The sequence below is a fragment of the Mustela erminea genome, chromosome 1 (genome assembly GCF_009829155.1).
Source record: "Mustela erminea isolate mMusErm1 chromosome 1, mMusErm1.Pri, whole genome shotgun sequence".
Classification (NCBI taxonomy): Eukaryota; Metazoa; Chordata; class Mammalia; order Carnivora; family Mustelidae; genus Mustela; species Mustela erminea.
Genome location: NC_045614.1, coordinates 16,414,686 through 16,432,233, shown reverse-complemented (window position 1 = coordinate 16,432,233; position 17,548 = coordinate 16,414,686). Strand labels below are relative to the sequence as shown.

The following is a 17,548-nucleotide window of genomic DNA, read 5'->3' as shown; positions in this document are numbered from 1 at the left end:
CTTCTCCCTCTGTCTCTGCCTGCTTCTCTGTCTGCCTGTGCTTGCTCTCTCCCCTTTTCTCTCTCTGATAAATAAATAAAATCTTTAAAAAAAAAAAAAAAAAAAGGTTAAGGAACTGGCAGGTCTTTGTGGAAAAAAAAAAAAAAGAAGCAGATCAGCTCATCATAGCCCTGGGTTGTTAGTAACCGTCGGTAGGAAATACAGTCAATCTCGCAGGCTCTGGCCCTACGTCACCCCGAGACCTGGGGGGTGGCTGGGAAGGCTGAACCGTTTATAGAGCTTGTCACAGCCGCTGCACTGTGCTGAGATGACAGTGGGAGCAGTTTTCTCTAAAACCATTTCATTTTACCAGAATGCAGATTATCCAGTGATTTAAAAAAAAAAAAAGAAAAAAGAAAAAATACCTCTTCCCTACAGCAGGGTTTGCTGTGGCAGTCCTTGACCTTCACACCCTAACTGGGCGCCATCCTCCACACAAAGGGCTGGATGGGTTATTTACTCTCACGATAATTCTGCATAACAAGCAACCTCAAAACCAGTGGCCTAGACCCGAAGCCCTTATTTAGCTTCCCAGACCTGCAGGTTGACGCAGGCGTTCTTGGGGACTGACGCGTGCCGATTGCTGAGGTCAGGAGCCCATCATCCGAGCTCTCCCTGTCTGGCAGTCGGCTGGCTATCGTCGGGTGGCGACTGGGCTCCCTCTCGCATCTGTCAGGGGGTGGGTGCAGGAGGGGCGAGGGGGGCACCGGCTGGTCTACAGTAGCCTCGCACAGGGGACCGTGGTATGCTCCTCATGGTCTCCCCCACCCCCAGCAGGATGGCCAGGCTGGTTCAGGTGAAGACTGGGCAGGTTTCCAGAACAGCCAAGGCACACGCACAGCCTCACGGTCTCTCAGAACTGTCCCTTCGACCGTACGCTGGAGACCAGAGCAAGCAGTGAGGCCAGCCCAGATTTGAGGCATGGGTAGAGAGACTGCTCTCAGCGGGAGCATGGCAAGGTGGTGCGGGGACCACAGGGGACAGAGACCACCTCGGAGCCTGGAGATCTGTCCTTCTTGTACCTTCCCTTCGCCCCAGTCCCACCAACCTCGGGAAAACACTTGCTTTCTCCTCCAGGCACCCCAAACTATGTACACCATGCCACGCATGGGACTTCCCACAGATGCATCGTCTATGACAGCAACAGCAAGGAAGATGATGTCACGCAGGCGGTGGCTGGAAGGAGCGCATGCCCGCACCCCGGAAGACGACACAGGGGATGGTGTTGTCCATGTTTCTGGAAGGAGACACTGGAAACTTCACAGTGGCTCCCCCTGGAAATGAGGATGGGGGATCTGTCCAGGTTTTGGTGGGGGGGAGTGGTACCAAGGTAGATCTGCTATACCATAGAGTTATTTTTATTATTATTATTATTTTTAATATTTTATTTATTTATTTGAGAGAGAGAGAATGAGAGGGAGCATACGGGGAGAAAGGTCAGCGGGAGAAGCAGACTCCCTGTCAAGCAGGGAGCCCGATGTGGGACTCGATCCCAGGGCTCCGGGGATCCTGACCGGAGCCGAAGGCAGTAGCTTAACCAAATGAGCCACCCAGGTACCCCTGTTTTATTTATTTTATTACATGAAGGCATCTGCCTTCGGCTCCAGTCATGATCCCAGCGTCCTGGGATCGAGTCCTGCATTGGGCTCCTTGCTCTGCAGGGAGCTTGCTTCTCCCTCTCCCTCTGCCTGCCTCTCCCGCCACTTGTGCTCTCGGACAAATAAATAAATAGAATCTTTAAAATTTGAAAACAAATTCACATCAGCTCATGGCTGTCTCAGTTTTCCGCAGTGACCAACCAAATGCCCAGTTCCTATGAGCTCGAGTCATCACAACGTTGTTAAATTAATGTTTCTCTACAGTCACCCAGAGGGGCAACAACTCAACAGTAAGAGTGACCGCATGAAGCCAGGAGTGGAGGGCCCAGGATAAAATGGAAGCCTGGGCAGGGCTCTTGCTCCCCTGCCCGGGGCCACAGTCATCCCGCACGTGATAAAGGTCCTCGTGCACCAGAGCCGGGGTGTAGGGGGAGGAGGGGGACACTTTGCTCATCCCATGACCTGGCCCCATGGGAAGCTTCAGTGTATGAGACCAAGTCAGGATTGGGACGCCAAGCCACCGTTCAAAGACTACAAATACCAAAGAGCCATCTGGACACACGGAGCAGCTTTTCATTTACTGGAGCAGGAAGTCGGTGTCCAAAGGTTTCATGCTTCCTGACAGCCTTCCCGGGGCCTTGAAGCCCATGGTAGACCCACTGCCCATCACCACCACACTACATTGGTTACGGCCTCCAGAGAAGGGCCACCAGGGCAACGGAAGCGGCTCTCCGGGGCTGGTGGCTTCCTTGCGCAGAACCATTTATAACAATGGCTATGGCCAAAAGGAAGACATTATAAGCACACGCCTGTCCCACGGGAGCCAACAGGCAGCCACCCGAGCCTCTCGCCAGGCCACAGGAAGGCACTGTATCTAGTCCCGCTCTAGCCGGCCCTTCCTTGACCACCTGCTCCTGTCAGGCTGCCCGTAGGGAACAAGACGCCATTACTACCCTAAGGACCTAAAGGGCATGTTGCTCAAGGTTGCCAAGCTCTCTTTTCTTCAAAGTTCTCTGGCAGCCAAGGTCTGACGTACAAACTACACATTTGAGAAATGACCACTTTTAATTTTAACAAGGTTACCTGTTCAACATAGTGTATCTAACTCACACCAGGCATCATGTGTGGGGGGAGGAAGTTTGGATCCTGCAGTGGGTCCAGAACACACACCAAGATGCTCGTTCAGAGGCCACCCAGAGGGGCTGCCATGCACAGCTTGTCCCCGGAACGATCTACAAACCAGTCTGTCAGCCGTATGAGGCCCTCTTCACGCGTCTCAGCCAAGGGACAGCACCAGAGCTTTGCATGCTGTCCTCTGTGTCTGAGCCAACACGGTGCCTGGCTCTTCCGTATTTCCAGGTTAGCATCTTGAGGGAATGGGCTATCGCGAATCTCTTATCGCCTCGGTGAGGAGAGAGGGTCCGGCTCACAGTATACACACCAGTGTTTGCCGAACAAACGAATGTTCCACAGGCCTGAAAGACAGCCCCAACAGAATGAATCTCCAGTCATCCGAGGGGACTGTGTCAAAACAACCAGCCTGCTGGAATGCACCTGTGGTGACGGGTGGACTTAGAATTAGTTTTTAGAAATTTTTTGGTAGGAAAAAAAGAAGATGATTTCTTTTTTGATCATGAAAACACACCATCTTTCATTCAGTTTCTTAATTTTTTTTCCGTTTATGAAGTTCTCATCAACCATAATTTGATACGATAATCCTCTTTTATCTTTATTTCAAGAAGTACTCACACAGCGTATTTTCTGGAAATGTCCGGTGAGTCATGGTTCTTAATGGGTTTCCCCGTGTTGGCTCTTCCAGTGTTTTTATCTTAGGATAAATCTGCTACCAAAACCTAGATTCGTCTGAATGTAACATGGTTCTGTTTATGCAATCATTCAAAAACCAAGATAATTTTCCGTAAAAAGTACTTAAAATCTTCACCGTGGGGTTCAATGGCAGCCCGTCTAATCCCAGATTGGAGCTCTGTTAGGTCTGGGCCAGTAGGGACAGTCATGTCCTAAAGGAAGCCCTTGGAAGCAGGCATGACCATTGTGAATTGGGGGCTACCCAGGGTTTGTCGTTCTCAGGGTATTTGTTCTCTAGCATTTGGGGGGTTTTTTGTTCTGTTTTGTTTTGTTTTTCCCAACTAACGTGCATTGGTCAAAAACACACGACCTCTCAACTCATAAAAAAATACCCATTCTGATGTGTCTTAAATAACTCCAGGCTGAGTGTAGACCTAGGAGGCACGATCAGGGCTCAGCCCCTTCCCCCCCCACCCCTCCCCACATCCTCAGCTCCCCCGCGGCCCCCGTGACGCGTGGTCAGAGAAGCGCAGCATCAGAAGGGCACTGAATGGAAATGCCAACCCCAGTCGTGTTCTTTCCACCTCGTGGCACCATGTTATTCAGGTGTGTCCCGTGCTTGTTGCTTATTCTCCTGATTTCCTTAAAAGCCACCCGGGGTCTCCTGGAAATGGTAGCCGAGCAATGGCTCTGTCCATACACTGGCCTTGGGGATGTCACCCTCCCCTCGACTGTAAGTGGTGTTTTTTGCAGGAGGACACATGTCGCTGTGCTGGTCCCAGACAGACGCTTACTTACCCCTCAGCTGCCCGTACGTAGGACGGGTTAGCAAAGCCTGCGCGTTGCTGCCCCGTTTGTGCTCCCTCTACTGCTTGGACAGGTAGGAGAAGGAGGATGTGGCAGAGTCCAGGGCATCTGTGCCCCCTTTGGAAGCCACTCTTGGGACTGAAACCCCAGCGATGCCTCCCTGAGACCAAGTGTCAAAACCCAGTTCTCTGTGTCCCCCTCGAATAGTCCCCCTTGGAAATTCCACTGGACTGATTGGGACAAACCTGGGAAATAAGCTTGGCCAGAGAAGAGATAAAAACCAGGCACCCAGGGACCCCTGGGTGGCTCAGTCAGTTAAGCATCTGCCTTTGGCTCAGGTCATGATCCTGGGGTCCTGGGATAGAGCCCTGAGTTGGGCTCCTTGCTCTTCTGGAAGTCTGCTTCTCCCTTTGTCTGCTGCTCACCTTGCTTTTGTGCTCACACACTCTCTCTCCCTCTCTTTCTCTGTCAAATAAATAAATTAATTAAACCTTAAAAAAAAAAAAAAGCACCCAAAGAGAAGTGGGGGTGGGGTAGGGTTACTGGGGGATGGGCATTAAGGAGACACTTGTGGTGAGCTCTGAGCATTGTAGGCAAGTGATGAGTGGACTCTGGCCCTGAAACTAATAATACACTACATGTTAATTAACTTGAATTATTTTTTATTTTTTAAGTATTTTTAATATTTTAATTATTTTATTTTTTAAAGAATTTATTTACTTGAGAGGGGGGAGCAGAGGGAGAGGGAGAGAGAGAATCCCAAGTGGACCGCCCCACCAAGCAGGGAGCCCCCTGCGGGCTTTGATCTCACCACCCTGAGATCATGACCTGAGCCGAAATCGAGAGTCAGATACTTAACTGACTGAGTCACCCAGACGCCCTGCGTTAGCTTGAATTCATAAAAAGTGAAAAGAAAAAACAAAACAAAACACAACACAACCTGCAATCCAGATGGCTTTAAAGTGTTTCAGAGATTTTATTTCCTTATCCTGATCTGTTCTTCACACTCTAATGTGGCTACGGGACCTCTCACGGGGCACTTCTAAAATACAGAAATGACAAAGAAAGTGACCAGTAATGAGTATTTTACACAATCGTCAAAAAGCACTTTTTCTGGTATATAAAACATTTTCACAGGTGAGATAGAAGACACAAAGCAAAAGTGAGCTGCATTACTTTTTTTTTTTTTTTCCCCAGCCTCATCTCAGAATTGGAAGCCTTTGGACAGGTCAGCACTGTACAATAAGAAAAAGAGAAGCAGCAGGGAGGCATATATCCTTCCAGCAAGCTCAGAAAAAAAGAGGCTCAATAAAACTAACTCGTTTTATAGGGAGGAGACGAAGCAGACCATCCCAGAAGCCACTCGGCAGAGTGCGCCCAAGACAGAGCCAGAGCCGGTTCTGCCAACTTGGGCTCTCGGGGTCTCCCCGCAGGCTGACCCACCCCTGTGACACGAGTGGACAAGCAGAGTCCTCGGGCAGGTCAACCCGGCAGGAGTTACAGAAACCCTTCCAAGGTCAGCCGCATCAATGCTCCGTCAGGTGGCAAAAAGCCGGGGGGGTCTGCGGGACCAGGTGTTAGTCCTCCTTTGAAAACTGCAGCCATTGTAGCCAAGAGCCAAGCAACAGTCTCAGTGGACAGCCAGTCAGTTTGGAAAACTCTGGCTTGGAAATTCTAACTAAAGTAATCGTCCAAATTTATCCCTTTCCGGGTTTGTCTTTATCCCCACTTCCTTCTTCTTCTTCTTCATTGGTTTCCCTCCAGTTGCACGTGGCACAGGTGTACCCCCGTATTTCTCGTAATTTCCGAAAAGGGCCATCCATGTCGGAGCGGAGACCCCTCAGTAGGAGAGAGCACCAGAGGTCGTCTCCAGCAGCATGGATGATAGCTTCACGCTTCCCTCTCTCCTCGTGAATGAGACCCACTGTGCCTGGCTGATGCAACCCAAGTTCTTCAGGGTCTTTATGAGATCCCGGCGGAATCTCTCGCCCACAAAGACGTAGAGGACGGGGTTCAGGCAACTGTGGAAGAAGGCAATGGTTTGAGTGACCTGGAAGCAGATGTCAATGTTGATGGAAATGGCACAGTCGGAAATGAACATGGTGTAGGCATCGATGGTCTGCACCAACAGAATGCAGTTGTAGGGGAACTGAGACAGGACAAAGACCGTAAGGACCGTGATGGTCACCTTCAGGGCCTTGTGCTTGGAGGACTTCCTGGCTTGTAACAGAGTGTGAATGATGATGGTGTAACAGCACGCCATGACCACGAAAGGGAGGAAGAAGCCCAGGAGGACCTTCAGGGTCAAGACTGTGGACTTCACTCTGGTGCTCTGGTCGCTGGGGTAAACCATGGTGCAGATGGTAATGTCCAGTTGCTTCCTGAGTTGACTGTACAGGATTTCTGGGATGCAGAGCATGGCTGCCACTATCCAGACGGTGAGGCAAATCATTTTGCTGTACAGGAGCCTTTTCTGCCTCCAGGTCTGGGCTCTCATGGCCTGAGCGATGGCGATGTACCGGTCCACGCTGATGCACATGATCAACAGCACGCAGCTGTAGAAGTTCATCTTGTACAAGCTGTTGACCACATTGCACAGGAAGGGCTGGAACCGCCACTGGTCGGCAGCAGCAATGGCCCAGAAGGGAAGGGTGATGAGAAAGAGAAGGTCGGCGATTGCCAGATTCAAGAGGAACATGTCGGTCATGGTCTTGACCCGTGTGCAGTAGCAGTAGACAAGGATGACCAGACTGTTGCCCACGGCGCCCACGATGAACACAAGCCAGTACAAGGGGGGGAGGAAGTAGCTCGCAAACTGCCTGACGTGGCTTTTCTCACAGAAAGTGTTCTCAAAGTCATCATCCATGGTAGACGTGGAGGGGTAGCTGTAGTCGTCAGATATGTTAGAGAAGAAGGTCTGCAAGGAGATATTGGATACCGTTTGGTTAAGGACAAGCCTTTGGAAGATGGTGGAATGACAGAGGCATGGGCCACGTGGTCCTCCCCATCCCAAAAGTCTATGATGAGACAGAGACACGTATGAGTGGAAAGCAGGCATTTCTGAGAGCATCTGTCTGGATCACCCGACAGATTTCTATATTCAATGAATGTTATCGTGCGCTGAGGCTATGTCAGGGCTGTGTGCACGCTAACACCGCAGCCGCCGCTGAGTCAGACATGGCTCCCGCTTGTGGAACCCACATCCTAGCGAGGGCACACACAAGCAAACCAACAGTGACAGGACATGTGGCAAGTGCTCAGAGCCCTTTAGGACCCATGATGGGCACAAAACTTTTATCAAACCCTGAATGATTCTGATTTCTCCTCTCCATTCCCTACACCCAGGGGGTCCTCAGAGGCTCCTAAACTTTTCCAAGACCAGATTCCTCTGAGTCTTCTGAAAGCTATGTAGCCTCTGCTCATGAAGCACCAACACACACACTCTCTCACACGCAAACTCAAATCCATACCCTCTCCCATGCACACACATACATAAGCGCTGGTACAAGCAATGTCATTTTCAGGATCCTTTGCTCAAATTTGGTAAGAATTTCAAGGCAGCAGAGCATGAAGTCAAGCAAATGGCCCTTCTAAGTATGGGCCCTGTATAGTTGTGCAGGTTGAGCACTCACATATCATTCTTTGGTCTCTCTAAAGGCTCTGTCCTGTTAGGCAAGAAGCCTAAGCAATGGGCTCACCAAGGGTTTTATTGTTTTGTGTTTTTTTTAAACCAAATTATGGATCGTCCCTCACCCTTGTTTGTCTCAATTTCAGAACAGACACACAGAAGCAAGCACATCTAGTTAAAGATCATAAACACCCTTACGTGTTAATAAAATCACAAATAGCATTTTCCTCTCACTTCGCCACATACCCCCAAGCTCTTCTGGTTTTGCGTGTTTGCAGAGCCCTCTGTGCTGGCGTCAACGGCCCCCGCCAGGGCACAGCTCAGCAGAGATCTCGCCCAGGGAAACCACGCAGAGAAATCGCTCCCCGCAGCAGTTTCCTTCCCACAAACCTCCTCCCACCCCCCACAAACAGGCAAGACGACAGTGTGTTTCAAGGAGCCCGAGGAATGTGGATGTACTCACTGTGAATTCTGTGGCCACCATGATGGATAAGATTCAAGCTCGCTTCTCCAAAGAGAGGACACAGATCAAAAAGGGGTCTGCCTTGCAAAAGAACGGCAATGAATACCTAAAGATGAAGACTGAATGTTAAAATCGTTTGTTCTTAAGAAAGAATCCCAAGCAGAAGTTAGAGTCCTCCTGACATTGATGTCAAACCAAATATTCTCGATTTCAAAATGACCTTGGTCGTTAACATAGGAATAAGAGAGACTGCTCCCCTGAGAGCCCTTTGGGGCCTTAATGTTTTACAGCACGTCCTTTTCACATTAGTTCTTTTTCTCTTGATGTAACTTCGTAATCATGCTCTGTTTTGCTAAATGTTCCACCCTTATTTTATCAACCAGGGGGCTCCTGAAGATCACGGGAGGGAGGTCAACTTGAGAACCATCTGGGCCCAGACTCTGCGGGATAACCAGGTGGCAAGGACACAGGAGACAAGGGCTAGGTCCCTCCCCCAGAGAGGTTCAGAGCCCTAGCACCAGCCTACATGCTCTATTTACAAACCCAGGATAAGGAAATGGGCCCTATTTTCTCCATCTCCTGACTCTAGCAGGAAAAGGAGGTCCCAGGGTTTGTTTAGCAAAGAAAACGTAGTTAGTTCCCTAACACAAAGGGCCTCCAAGCTGACTTAAATAAATCTTGGCTGTTGTTCACATGTGCTCTGAAGCTCTGTAAACCTACCCCGATATGACTCAGGGAAGAGCGGCTTGCCTCTCTTCAAGGAAGGATCTCTCCACCTGAGCCAGGCATTTCTTTGTACGCCTTAAGCGAGTATATTCCAAAGAACCATGTCCAGAGTCACACCCTAAGTTTCTAGAAGGAAACAATTCCCCTTCATAGATCCAACCCTATCCTGTTGGTTTCCTTTCCATAACACGACATCGTGACTCAGCCTCCTTTTCTGAAAGTATAGTGGTTTTCAGTACCTGACGTGTGATGCAACCACTTTGGAAAATCGTTTGTCAGGTTCTTAAAAAGTTAAACAAACGCTTACCCTGTGTGATCTAACCATCAAGTAACCATATACTTACCTAAGAAAAATGCAATCATGTGGCCACAAAAGACTGATATACACACTAGTAGCTTTATTTATAAGAGCCGTTACTGGAAACAACCCAAATGTCCGTCAAGTCTCGGGAAGGGATAAGCGAACATTGGCATGGTCACACAATGGAATCAGAATGAACAACGGATATACACAGCAACACGGATGGCTCTCAAAATAATGAGGCTGAGTAAAGAAGCCAGACCAAGGCAGCACATACTTTGTGATTCACTTACATGAAATTCTAGAAAATGCAAAGCAATCTATCGTGAAAGAACTCAGACCAGTGATTTTCTGGTAAGAGAGAGAAGAGGCAGGAGAGAACGTGGGGGTGGGAGGTGCAAAGGCTCACAAGGAAGCCTTTTGGGGTGATGGAGATGTTCGCTGTGCTCATTGTGGGAAGGTTTCGTGGGCATATACATAAGTCAGGACTTACATTCTATACTTGGAATATGTGCCGTTTCTTTGTAGTTGGACCCCAAAACAGTGGTTCAACTGAAGAAAGGAAAAACAGTGAAAACTTTCTGGTTTTCTTCCCTCCCCAGAGTCCTCTCCTGCCTTTAGCAAGCGAGGAGGAAGGTGGCCCGAACTGGTTCCTTGCAACATTCTTGCCAGCAGTGTATGCCTTGGAGTGCCTTGTGCTATTTATTGGAATTGAGGGCTCAAGTGTTTTTATTTTATTTTATTGAACAGAGTTTTTATTTTATTTTATTTTATTAGATTTTAGGGGCATCTGGGTGGCTCAGTCAGTTAAGAGTTGGCCATCTGTTCAGGTCATGATCGTGGGGTCCTGGGATCGAGCCTACATCAGGCTCCCTGCTCAATGGGAAGCCTGCTTCTCCCTCTCCCACTTCCCCTGATCGTGTTCTCTCTCTCTCTGTCTGTCAAATAAATAAATAAATAAAATCTTTAGAAAAATAAAAATAAAAAATAAAGATTTTATTTCTTTATGAAAGTGAGAGCATGAGCAGAGAGGAAGGGCAGAGGGAGAAGCAGGTTCCCTCCTGAGCAGAAAGCCTGATGCGGGGCTCGATCCCAGGACCCCACGATCATGACCTGAACTGAAGGCAGATGCTTAACCCACTGAGCCACCCAGGCGCCCCTGAACTCATGTTTTTAAAGCTTAGGTAACTTGTGTGTATACGCACGTGTATTGTCTCCTGAGAGAACCCAAAAACAATGACACAACAGAATAAGCCGTCATTGCTCAGATCTTAGTTTCTAAATACCTTCTTCCACCAAAAGGAAGCAGACTCTAGAGAAATGTCTAACTCCAGAGCTGGGGCAGGAAAACTGCAAGATAAACCTGGAGCTGATTGATTGATTTATTTATTGCATCAGGAAGCAAGTGTTTGAGGAACCATGAGGGCTTGTCAAAAGGACATAGGTGCCAAACTTCGGGGCTCCCACTAGCCACATGGAAGGTGATTTGGGCACCAAATTAAGTAAAGCAATCATTCTAGCTCATTCAACTCTGTGAGGCTCTGGGAGTCCATACTGCCGCAAATGAATGACAAAATAAATGAAGAGGAGAGAAAGCTCTTTTTAAGGTGCTAGCTATTAAATATAGAAGGAATCCTGGGATTGGAAACCCGCCAATGGTTGCTGAAATTAGTGGGTGGATGTTTGGATGGGAGCTGGGGTGTTGGCAGCATCTCAGAGGATAGCCCCTCCCCCAAATTTCACATTGTCCCATTGATTTTACCATCCTCTTTTTGTTTCTTTTTTTTCTTTTTAAAGATTTATTTATTTATTTATTTATTTGACAGAGAGAGAGAGAGATCACAAGTAGGCAGAGAGAGAGAGGAAGGGAAGCAGGCTCCCTGCTGAGCAGAGAGCCCGACGTGGGACTCGATCCCAGGACACTGAGATCATGACCCAAGCCGAAGGCAGCGGCTTAACCCACTGAACCACCCAGGCGCCCCCTCTTTTTGTTTCTGAATCATGCCCTTAAGAAGGAAAATCTCTCTCTCTCTCTCTCTCTCTTTTTTTTAAAATGCCCAGTTAAGTGTGGAAATTCCCAACTCAGCTCATGTAATTCTATTATAGGTTGGGAAACAGGAAGATGGGGTTTTTGAGACATTAGCCAGAAAACACTTTATATATTTCTAGTACTGGGTTCCTTTCTACCTGCATAAGAAGACTGAATGTTGGGCGCCTGGGTGGCTCAGTTGGTTAAGTGACTGCTTTCATCTCAGGTCATGATCCTGGAGTCCCGGGATCAAGTCCTGCATCGGGCTCCCAGCTCCACAGGGAGTCTGCTTCTCCCTCTGACTTTCTCCTCGCTTCATGCTCTCTCTCACTGTCTCTCTCTCAAATAAATAAATAAAATATTTTAAAAAAGAAGAAGAAGACTGGATGTTAAGAAATAATATGGAAGAAAATAAACTCCCCAGGGGGAAAAAAAAAGTCACGTAAAGAAGAAAGAATGGCATTGGTTATAATTAGTTATAGCTAGTTAGTGGGGAGTGTAAATCACGTGTCCCCATGCTCTCCAGCCTTTTAAGGGCCAGCAAAAAAATGTCACCTCCTCGGTGAAGCCCTCTGAGGTTTTTCTGGTGACGGAGACAGAATGGTTGATATTTGCACCCCTCCTGCCCTCTTGCCCTTGCCCTGCACAACATTTTCAGAGGATAGAGCTATCTCTTGTCAAAATTTACAAGGCACAACAGCTCTGACTCAGCCCTTGACCCTGGAAACATGCCCTATTGTTATTCTCACAAAAGAACATAAAGATACACCTTGGGAGATGTGAGAAACAACCTTAACAACCAGCAGTTGGTAATGTTTTGATCCGTCCTTCAATAACACTCAAGTAGTCCATAACTAGAATGCACTAGACCTCACACTGATAAAGAGAGGTCACTAAGAGTATTAGGTAGCAATACAAAAGAGAAGACTATGTTGCAAGATCTTTTTTTTTTTTTAAATATCTGTAACAGTTACACACTTCAGTGCTTATCAGTACTGAAACATTTTCTGGAAGGAGATTGAACAATCATGACCAGTGGAAAGTGAGACTTTCTTTTTTTTCCCTTCAGGTTTTGTAAACTATTTAAATATTTTACTTTGTGCATGAAATTTTATTTTAGGAACTATTGTAAAAATAACCTGTCACCTTTTTTTTTTTTTTTAAAGAAGCCCCAGTGTGCTTCCGTTCCCTACACCATACACCTGTTAGCCAAGCTCGGCCCCAGAAGGCCCTCACGGCCCTCTCTGTTTGGCCTGGAAAGTAGCCCCAGTTAGTAGTTAAAAGTAATTAAATTCTCTGGGACACCTGGGTGGCTCAGTGGGTTCAAGCTTCTGCCCTTGGCTCAGGTCATGATCCCAGAGTCCTGGGATCAAGCCCTACATCGGGCTCTCTGTTCCGCGGGGAGCCTGCTTCCTCCTCTCTGTCTGCCTGCCTCTCTGCCTACTTGCGATCTCTCCCTCTCTCTGTCAAATAAATAAAATCTTTTTTAAAAAATAGTAATTAAATTCTCCATGGCTACTTTTTGCAACTTTGAGCTCCTACAGGAGCATTTTGGGAAGGCTTATCTTGCCGCCTCTCAATGTGTTTCGGGCTCATGGAAAATTTAGGGAGAGCCAAAAAGTGTAGAATCGAAGCATAGTCCTCCCTAGAGCCACCGTCAAAAGACACTGCCGAGGGCCCTTGAGCTAGAACTCCCCTCTCCCATCAGAATACTCTTGGGAGATTTTACTGCACCAATCGCAAAATCTCCAGGCTCGCTTTCATTTTCTCGTCACCCCTGAGAAGGAGGCAAACACCCACATATAACAAAACATACTGAAAGCGGGCCCCTCTCGGGTCTGCTGGGAGGGCCCCAGCTTCTGGCTCAGCACTGCCTCAGTCTCTCCTCACCGTGCTCAGGATGGGCTCATTATGGAGCTACAACTGCTCAAATCTGAAAGGCCTGGCCGCATCCTGCAGCATAATGGGTGCGGTGAGGGGAAGCACGACAGACCCCCAGCTGTCCCTGGGTCCATCTCTTTCTGCATGTGGGACCTTAGCAAGAAGGGCCATGTCCTCACCGAGCCTCGATTTCCTTGGCTTGCAAGGGTTTGTGGCAAGGAGCGAGTGCAATGCTTTTTGCAGAATGCAGAGGGCTACGGGAGAAGGAGGGAACATTCTTCGTCCCCCAAGCTACTCCTTCAATGTGTCTTGACACTGGATACACCGGATGCACCTCTCCCACTTAAACACCGTGTGAGACCTGATCCATGTCCTCAAGAAGCTGACATTCGAGTACAATGGATATGTCATCGCGGCAAATACCAGCAATGCTAAGTGCTACCCGTCGGTTTGGGAATCAGGAGGAGGAAGTCATGACTCCAGCGTGGGAGAAACCCAGGAGGGCTTCTTCGAGGAGGTGACATTTTTTTGCTGACTCTTGAAGGCTGGAAAGGATCAGGATGTGCAATGAGGGGAGAGAACATTGCTCGAGGGCAGGGAAAGGTATGCACAGAGGCGTGAAAGTCAGAAAACAGATGTGTACAGGAGCTTTGATGGTAGTAGAAAGAACGGAGAGCTGTTAATTTACTAAAAAATATAATAATAATAATAATAAGGAAAAAAAAGTAACTCTGAGAAAATTAGGCTGGCATCCATTACCATCCAGCCGTTATTTTTCTGTTCTCTGCTGTCCTTAAGTAATTGACGTGAAAATCATCCTGAAGGGGCTCCTGGCTGGCTAACTCAGTAGTACACTGGGACGCTTGATCTCCGGGTCATGAGTTCAACCCCTGTGTTGGGTGTAGAGTTTCCTTGAGAAAAACATCACTATGGAGCCCCAGCCCCCCTGGTCAACCGTCGTGGGTGAGCTGGATACAGACACTAATGTGAGTCAGGAACGTGGGTGTTGCTCTGATTTTTGTTCACTTTGCTACACCGAGATTGAATCATCGCTTGCATTTTTTGGTAGGCCTGGAAGCAGGATCTCTGAGCTGTCTACCGGGCCGTCTGCAGGCCAAGCCTGGGTCGGGTGCCCACCCCTGCTCTGTCGTGGGCGCCGCGCTGAGCAACCTATGAGCCCAGAGTCCTGGTGGGAGGTTTCAGAGCAGACAGATATGGGGAAAAGAGGCAGCTAGCCCCAGGGGCTTATTCAGCAGGGGGAGGAGGAGACGGGCTCCAGCAGGCTAGCGGCCGCCCCCAACGTCCAGCTCTAGGCTTGGCGACAGCTCACCTACCACACTGGCCGGCTACAGAGCCTCGGCTGCCGGGAAACTGGAGACGGTGCGCGGGTTGTAAAGGACAAAGCCGTAGTCACTGAGGAGTCCCTAAAAATAAAGGAGCTTTTGGGGCACCTGGGTGGCTCAGTGGGTTAAAGCCTCTGCCTTCAGTTCAGGTCATGGTCTCAGGGTCCTGGGATCGAACCTCACATCAGGCGCTCTGCTTGGCAGGGAGCCTGCTTCCTCCTCTCTCTCTGCCTGCCTCTCTGCCTACTTGTGATCTCTCTGTCAAATAAATAAATAAAATCTTTAAAAAAAAAATAAAGGAGCTTTGCTTTTTTCTGATTCTAAAGGAGATTTTGTACATTTCATAACACACAAGCAGTAACAACAACAACCCCAGAGCAAATCAAGACGATGACGACAATTAAAACTGCTCCAACAGCCCTTTCTTGGGTTGGCTCTTGGTCACTCCCTGAGATGTATCCTTTTAGACATTTTTCTGCAACATAACTTCACACACACACACACAGACACACACACACACACAGACACACACACAGTGGGAAGGGAATCAGGCTGCACAAACCATTATTGACCCGGCTTTCTAGTTAACACTCTTTCCCAGACCACTTTTGCCAATTAACGTAGAGCTGTCATCAGACTTGACAGCTGTGGGGTGTTCCATCGTCCGGCTACACCATAGTTCACTTAACCAGTCACATCCTGGTGCAAACTTTGCTTGTTTCTAATTTCTCGCTGCTACAGAGAATGCCACCCCAGACATCTTTCCATGGGTCAGACTCTTAGACCCAAGGCCTGTCTGGGGGTTTTACTTTCCTAGTCCTGACCCTCTTCTTGTCACCTGCCCGAGTGCTGGCTTCTCCCTCCTGTAAGGTACAAATCACAGAACAGACTGCCTTGAATCTTTACTTCCCATGTGTGGGTGGGAAGGTATCTTATTACTCATCCTTGAAGCCTGGGCAAGCCACTACCTGATTCACCTTTGCCTCCCTGGAAGCTTCTAGCAAAGTGTCTGGCACTCATGAACACTGGACAGATAAGCAAAAGCCATCGAGGCAATGCACAAGGGAGGGCACGGGAGACCTGGGAACGTGCAGAGGAGAAAGGTGATACTCACTGCGGAGGGCAGCGGGCGAGGCTCCAGGAGAAGCTGGCCCCACCAGCTCCGTGTAGAGGAAGAAGGCTAGTCTGCTCTCTGCCTGGGATGAGGGACAAGGCTTCTGTGGGTTCTGTGCAGGCAACTTTGCAAAAACACTATAAAGGAAGTCAGCTACCCCCGGCCTGTGTTGTCACGGGTGGGGTGACCCAGGAGGGTGGGGACGGGGAGTCACCAGCTGTAGCTCCAGCAATCAGCAGACCTGATGATTTGCAACCAGAAGTGAAAAACCAAGAACTGCTGGGCTAAGGGAAACCATCTTTTCTGAAGACTTGTCTATGGACGGCAGAGGCTAAGAACACAGTCTTTTCCTAGACAGCACAACTACTTGCAGGGGAAGGGGGGAAAGAGGGGCTGTTGAGGGAGGGTGCTCAGCCTCGCCAGCTTGCTGGGCTGGGGCGGGGGACGGGGTCTGGCCACACCTGCCGGGGACCAGCACCCCTGCACGGCACATCACCGCATCACCCTTTGTGGCCTTGACAGCTTGACCCAAACCCACAGAGCCCTCCCACTGGACACAGACACAGTGGCTACTGGCCACAGGGACCTTTTCAAAATCAAACTAATTGAAATGTAACTAGTTCCTTGGTAGCAGCAGCCCCACTGGAAAAGCTCAATGGCCCTGCGGGCTAGTGGCTTCTGCAGCAGGCAGCACAGGTCTCTGAAAATCCTTCTGAATGACGCTCCTTTAGAAAGTCATGCATGTGATGCCTGTCTAGGAAGCCAGGGAGCATTGGGGGGGGCGTGTCACAGACCCCTTAAAGTTGGGGTCAGATACTGTAAGCTTTCATTTCGATGTGACCACCCTCCATCAGATACACAGACACCGACAACAACGTTTCATCTGATTAACAATGGCTGTTTGGATGATGTTTTTGTAAAAGCCTAAACATACGAAATGGTATGTTCTTAATGAGGCCTACAGATGAAGTTCTCCGGCCCCCAGCTCTGGTAGGCCTTCGATCACGACGTGGTGGTCCCCTTCCCAGGTCCCAGGGTCAGGGGCTGTGCCTGGCAATGGAGGGGCGCGTGGGGGGATAATCGTGGAGAAGAAGCTACAGCCGGTAACCTCTGCTAACAGAGCAAAGACCCAAGTCAGTTCCTTGCTGTCATTACAAAGAAGACCTCTCTTTTATCTTTGTTCTGGGGGAAAATCACAGCAGCACTCTCGTGGAGACAGGTTTCCTCTCTCCAGTATGTTGTGCATCCCGTGGGCTCACCGGAATGGCAGGGAGTGTGGCTGTCCCCTGATGCTCGACCCATCGGTCACCGTCCGTTCACACAGAGCACCGTGAGGCATCAGCAGCTCGGCCGACTGTCTCCATGGGAAAGGCCAACAAGCAGCATGTACAAAAGTTACAGAACGAGCAGTAAGAATGAAAGCACTGGTTGATTCAGCAGCCTTGAGGGGGCCGTGAATTCCCTGCTCTCGGCCCAGAGTCGTTGAGTATTGGAGTCTAAAACGGTTACCCTAGCCAAGGGCTCTGGCCTTTCATTTCTCCCTCCACATTGGCAATTCTGGACAGAAAAAAAGAAGGAGCAATAGAGAGGAGAGATGCTCCCTGAACTGGTTTTTGGCCGTCCTCCGGCCAGCGGGGAGCCGTGGACCTGCTTCTGCCCCCCACCCCACCCCGGGGCTGGCCCGGGGCCTAGGAACGCTTTCAGGATGCTGAGACACGTGCTATGGGTGCGGGAGCCCCCGGCCAGGAAGACGCTTGGCTCCCACCTCCTCGGGACTCAAGCCATCACCTCACCAGGTAAGGGCATCCCCGGG

At 49.2% G+C, this 17,548-nt stretch overlaps 1 protein-coding gene across 3 annotated transcripts; it reads right to left on the bottom strand.

The window, feature by feature from the left end:
* Positions 1–5,202: 5,202 nt before the first annotated feature.
* Positions 5,203–15,879, bottom strand: CCR9 (C-C motif chemokine receptor 9). 3 transcript variants are annotated; one of them, XM_032317509.1, is made up of 3 exons: positions 15,736–15,879; positions 8,342–8,447; positions 5,203–7,167 (listed from the first exon to the last, which is right to left on the bottom strand). In XM_032317509.1, exons 2-3 carry the CDS (start codon positions 8,360–8,362, stop codon positions 6,091–6,093), a joined length of 1,098 nt encoding a protein of 365 aa, XP_032173400.1. In that variant the 5' UTR covers positions 8,363–8,447; positions 15,736–15,879; the 3' UTR covers positions 5,203–6,090. The 3 variants fall into 3 exon arrangements, with proteins under 3 accessions (XP_032173400.1, XP_032173416.1, XP_032173407.1); XM_032317525.1 differs by lacking the exon at positions 15,736–15,879 and adding an exon at positions 9,412–10,078; XM_032317516.1 differs by lacking the exon at positions 15,736–15,879 and adding an exon at positions 8,562–9,387.
* Between the last annotated feature and the right edge of the window lie 1,669 nt (positions 15,880–17,548).

Bases quoted from the DNA above. Each gene is read 5' to 3' on its own strand.
- CCR9 (XM_032317509.1), bottom strand. From the start codon at position 8,362: ATGGTGGCCACAGAATTCACA. The intron at 7,168-8,341 runs GTGAGTACATCC...ATCTCCTTGCAG, and splicing joins TGGTGGCCACAGAATTCACA to ACCTTCTTCTCTAACATATC.